This window comes from Lissotriton vulgaris, chromosome 7, assembly GCF_964263255.1.
Source record: "Lissotriton vulgaris chromosome 7, aLisVul1.2, whole genome shotgun sequence".
Lineage (NCBI taxonomy): Eukaryota > Metazoa > Chordata > Amphibia > Caudata > Salamandridae > Lissotriton > Lissotriton vulgaris.
In genome coordinates this window covers 800255734-800261733 of record NC_141695.1, presented here as the reverse complement: position 1 = coordinate 800261733, position 6000 = coordinate 800255734, and the positions used below count along the sequence as shown (strand labels likewise).

At 47.0% G+C, this 6000-nt stretch overlaps 1 protein-coding gene across 1 annotated transcript in view; it reads left to right on the top strand.

Moving 5' to 3' along the window:
* Positions 1 to 1444: 1444 nt before the first annotated feature.
* The window catches only part of LOC147702435 (chromobox protein homolog 2-like), a 168804-nt gene continuing 164248 nt past the window's right edge, over positions 1445 to 6000 (top strand). The window contains exon 1 of the mRNA XM_086931059.1: positions 1445 to 1783. Coding sequence (XP_086787185.1) covers positions 1712 to 1783 — 72 coding nt within the window. The 5' untranslated portion in view covers positions 1445 to 1711. The remainder of the gene's footprint in view (positions 1784 to 6000) is intronic.

Genomic DNA, 6000 nt, shown 5'->3' with positions numbered 1-6000 from the left:
CTTTCCAAACTGACCTCAAATCTCTCCTCTTTCAAAGACACTTCCAGAATTAATACATTCCTTTTCATGTCCCTCAAGGAAGTTCTTACAATGTTGTAAATATATAATCTATGCCTATACGGCCCTAATTCTAATGTGTTTTTTGTGACTGACACCTAGGTCCCCATTAGGATGGCGGGCGGATTGCCCCCGCCATCCTTGTAAAAAAGACCCCCCCCCGCCATATTGTTATGGCTGGGGGTCCGCGGCGGACGGAAAGACCGCCCGCCGCATTTCCGCCCTGGTCGACTTGCGGTGGGCGGAAAAGGCTGCAATATGTCTGTTTGACACCACCAGCCAGATTACTATGTGCATTTAGGAATGCCTTTCCATGACGGCATTGCCGGCACGGAAAGGCATGCGGAGTCTGCTAGGTGGGCCCGTTGCGGACCCCCAAGGACTCCGGGAGGGGGTGGGGGGTGCACTTTGGTACCCCCTGCAGTTCCATGCACTGCGCGGTGCCTGCCATGTTGTGCTTGGAAGTGCACAACATGCCTCCCTGCTGAGTGCAACGTCTGCCACAATGTTAGGGATGCAGGATGCACCGGCCACTGTGGCGGGCGCATCCTAATCGCACCCACGGGACCCCTGCCCCTATGGTGGGCGGTCCATTTTCACGACGGGGTGGTGGGTGGACAATCCTAATGGGGCCCCTATTGTTTTATTTTACTTTTTCATCTATCTCGTTTGTATCTGTAATGTATAAGTATGTACATTTCCTTATGTAACATACTTGGATCTATTGTGAAGCGCTCCCACACATTTGGGTAAAGTCCGCGCTACGATAAAATTGCATTAAATAAATAAATTACCATAAAGGGAACTGCTGATTTGTGCAAACCGGTCAGTTTAGTGAAAAACCTACGGTGCGTGCACCTCTCAAACAGGTAGTAAGCACTATATAAATATTGCCATAGAATACATTATCTCCCTAAATCACTATCTCGGTACCAAACCCATTCCATTCCCCCACTTTTCTCGATAGTCCCACTAGCGCCCTCCTCTGCTTCACCCTCGCAACTAAATCCCCAACCTCTCAGAACCCCGCCCCTTGGCTCTCAATTGCCAACTCGGTTGTCTTGATACTACCTGGTTCCTATTCGCCAGGGCACTACCGAACTGCTGTCCTTCACGATGGGGCGGATCCTCTTCCTGACGACGCTACAACTACATAGCTTCCTATGTCTCCTGATGGTCATTCACTCCCTGTCGCTCAAAGAGAGGTGGGTCCGTGGAGGCGTTAGACTAAAGTCATTGTCCTCGCTATTTGAGTGGCTCCACCCTCTCGGGCCTGCGTTTCTTTTCTCGTTGTTAATTTTAACCCCGCCCTCTGACTCAATTCTTTCCCTATGGAAGTATCTCTGTAGCCCCTCCCTTTCATCTGGTATTGGTCAAACAGCTAAGGGGGTTAGTGTCAATCATGGGGAAGGGGTGGGTTTGCGACGGCGCGTTAGGAGAACGGACGGAGGGTACTGCGGGAAGGGGTTCCTCGCGCCAAAGCAACAACCGTCCGAATCCAGCGGAGGGGGCCGGGAGACTGAAGAATGCCACCCAAGTTATAAGGGTGCCACGGTGGGCAATAAACGAGGATACCGGGCTCCAGTGGATTGGGTTACGCAAGGGCGCGTCCTAAAGAGGGGCCGCAAAGCCCCCGTGAGCAATACTGAGGGCAATGGAGGAGCTCTCGGCCGTTGGGGAGCAAGTCTTCGCCGCTGAATGTATCCTGAACAAGAGGCTGCGGAAGGTGAGTGGTGCACAGGGAAGAAAGAGGGGCGGTGTGACGGGGGACTCTGAAGTAATTATATTAGCGGTGTAGAGGGTAAATAGAGCACGGGCTTTTGGAGCAACCTTTTTGCGAGGCGTCTGGGTGTGTGTGCTTTGTGAGAGGAAGGGTCGGTTGTGTTGTATTTAGGGGAGAATGGGGCCTTGTTTGAGGTGTGGTCAGTGTGAGCTCACCGTGTTGGGTTCGGTGGGTGTTCAATCTTGTTGGGGTCCAAGAGGGGTGTTCGGCTTCATGCGGATGTGGAGGGAAAGCGTGTTTGTTTACTTGAACACCAGGGTTCGGTGTGACCAAGTGCGCGGTGCGGTAGGCGGGTTGTGGTAGGGGGTGGGCGGTTCTTAAGTATTGGGAAGCAAGTTTATGCCTGGGTTGCGAAGGGATGGGTGCGTTTAAAAGTCTGGTGGGGCATTCTGTTTGCTTGCTTCGGGGGTGGGGTGGGGGAGTAGAGGAGGGGTGTGTCTTGTGCACTATACATGTCCACATAACAATACAGTAGAATTGTGTATGGATGGGCTACTTCAGAAACCCATGAAGAAATACCTTGACTGAAAATCACCCTAATGCCCAGAAGAAATTCCTGGTGAAAGTTTCGTAGAGCAAATTAAGGAAGCCTGAAAAATAACAGTGACTATAAGCGCATAAAGAGGGTGTTCAACAGCGTTAGTAAGATCTTATGGTTCATAGAACATTCTATATTAGGTGCTTAAGAACAGGCCGTTCTAAATTGAAAGAAACAGTGGATTGTCCCGGACAGCCGCTGGTAGTCGTTCTTTAATAGTTTTTGCAGTGGTTGAGAACCTCCAATGGGACTTCAGTTTTCTCTCTTGACCCACATGTGATTTGTAGAAGCAAGAAAGGGGCAGAACGGACTGGTATTTATCCAGGTCCAGCATACATGTCCGAAATTACAATTAAACAAAGTTAGTATGCAGTTCCTTTCAAAACAAGCAGGGTTTAGTGTGTTTTATGCAAATGCTCCATCATTGGTATGGAGTCATCAAAGCGTGGAGAAGAGACCTCTCCTTTCGGAAAAAAACCCTCACACAGCCAGCCAACTAGGTGTCTTGCTTCATCATCCGGTCTGCTCCTTATCGAGTCGGCGGTGCAATACCCGATCGGCACCCGTGGTGGGGCCTTCTTGGCGGAGATCTTTTTTCCTTTATGCCGGTGGGTGATGTGCGCTTGAGGGCCCTATGTTAGTGTAGGTGAAAGTGGAGTGTAAGCAAGTGATTAAAATAGGGGAGGTGGTCCACTCAAAACAATATTTAATGAACGTAGCCCTGTCCTAATTACAAATAAAACAAGGCGTGTATCTTTGCTCTAAGGATGTCGAGTGTAGTGACTTCTCCCTAGTGCATCCTATTCTTAGTTGCTCAGCCTGAATGAATGTGAAGTCTGCGTGGAATGTTGGAATGCCTGATGACAGTGTGATTGGAATGTGAGTGTGCTTGTTGGTATGTGAGGAATGACAGTTGAAGAGTGTAGGCTGAGCAATAAATCTTTACATGATAATACTTCACGGCTACCTCTGGTCATCTTTGGAATTACTTACAACATCGAGTCTATGCGCTAGTGGAAAAAGGTCAACATGTTTCTTGCCTTCCTACTTATTAGACAGCAATTTGTCAGGATCAGAAAGATCTACCTACACCTTTTGGTAGTGGTCAACAAGGTTAAAGAGTGAATGTGACCACCATTACAGCACCCTAAAAAGTGATACCTTGTAGATCATAAAAACACAACCTGCAAATAAAAACAAAAATAACAATATTAAAGTTACATCCAACAGTATTCTCATTAGAACTGGGGGCAAGGGCATCACACTGTTTTAACCCCTTCCATACTCATGACGAGCTCAGCTCGTCATGAGGCACAGTTGAGCTGTGCTGATGACGAGCTGAGCTCGTCATGAAAAGTAGGATTCAAGGGATGTCAGCACAGGAGGGGAAAATGCACAGCAGCCAAGGTGTTAATGATGCAGTTTAACCATGCTGAAGAATGTTAGTGACTCGTGGCATGTAATGAGTGAGCACATTGTGTCACTTCAAATGGTGTTACATAATAAAAACATAGCAGCGGCGGAGAGCATAAAACACCATAAACTCACCCAATTAGGGTCAAGACTGCACGGCATCAGTACCGGCTCGTGTAGACACTCAAGTGTAGTGTCCTGCTTAGTGGGAAGACATATGAGCAAACAGTCAACACGAAGGAAAAACAAAGTCCCAGGAGTAATAGACACAAGACCAAACAATGCTCATGGGCACCCACGATGGATGCCACAGATGCGTATTGCATCAGTGATGCTGAAGGTTCCAATATAAGACACACCAAACGTAGGCACTGCCTAGCGGCCTGTTGTATGAGCCGGGTACCAACTAAGCGCTATGGGCCACAAACCAGACCCACACAGCAGTGGGAATCTGCCTGAGTCCCGCGCACCCGGTCCATCCCCCATGTCACACACACACCGCGGTCCGGGCGGGGCTTCAAATTGCTCCGTGTGGTGGGGTCAGACACACGGGGGCAAATGCGGGAACACTGGTGAGAACCAGTGCCCTAAGAAAGGGTGTCCCAGCCGGTTGAAAGCCAAGTGGGGGTTGGCTGGCTCTCCAAAAGAACCACGCAGAAGTGGTGCACCTTCCCACCCCAGCAGCATGTGATTTGGCCTGAACTTTCTTAAACTTACACCTTACTGTACAGCGGCCTGAGGATGTGGATTTTTCATTTATTAAATATGTTTGTGCAAGTGTGTGTGTTTTACTTGCATATGCACGGATCCCTTTTATAAAGTGCACATGCATTATAATTTTAGTGTTTGAATTTTACTGTTAGTCCGTGCCTCTCTGGTGTTCTAGATCCTACCGGAGTTAGGACCGGCAGATGCAAGGAACCGGAGCTGGCAAGGCTGAGTCTTGCCTTCAATCCGTATGCTGGTGTTTCAATCTTAAAGGATATATCAACTTGGTGGTTGCGGATTTAATCATCATAATTTGGCAATGAGTTATCGGAGCACCAATAACTCACCCACATCTTGGAGGACATTTTTGGAAAATTTCTTTCAATCAAGTTTTATTGGATGTGTGTGTTAGTGTTGAGGGTGCTGCAGCAGATTACTTGAAAAACATTATTTGAATCTTTTACATGAGAATTGGAATATAGTACTTGCATAACTTCACTATATTGCAACAATACCCTGGCATCAAAATCATAAAAATTTTACTAGACCTGTAGGTCTGGTGACTTAAATAATCTTCTCGACCTATTTGTAATGCTCCTGACCCATAAACTGGTTTCAAATGATGTGATTGTGGGCAAATAATTTAATTAATTGAGCCGCAATTTTTTCATTATCAGATATGAGAGCACCATTAAATGTGAGAGTTCAGCATGTCTACCATTCAAAAAACTCCTTTGTTTTATTTAATAGACTAAACTTTCTTTCCATATATAATACAAATCTAGCCATATATAGGATACGCATGACCCCTGACTTGCCTCTTAGTTCATTAATAGCATTGTCATCAGGGCGGGGGCAGAAATGTTTCTCAAATCATGTTTAAGAACTATCACTTTTAAGTAGTAGCACCCTGTCATTTGAAATGACTAAATGATTCTGCTGCTCCCATCCTGGACTTTCTAATGCAGCCCAACTTTGACATCATTATGTTGGACAGAACTAGCGGTCATGGGGAGGCATAGTTTGCTTATATTGTAGTAATTTAATAGTGAGTCATTCATACTGACCTCCTGCCCTTGTGTGAATACCTGTGCATTGATGTGACTGGGGCAACAATCACTCATGCAAACTGCACACGTTCTACCACCCCCCCTTGTGACAACCTTCCCTTCACAGAACAGATCATGGACAATATTTCGGCCAACGGGGATTTCCAAGGCATGCAGTTCTTCCAGGGTGACTTCAACCTCCACTGAAACGATATGCTGGTTAATAGCCTAAATCCTTCCTACTTGACCTCAGCCTTATCCAAATATGTGACAGCCCTACGCATACAAAAGGAGCCACGTTAGATCTGGTCATTGGTAAGCCCAACTCTTTCCACCTGGGGTCGATCCTCCCATGTGACTGGACAGATCTCTATTGCATCACTTTTCTCGTCCATGAATTCGTAAGAGTAAGCAGATCCCAACCTAAGAACCCAAAAAGCTGACAAGATGCC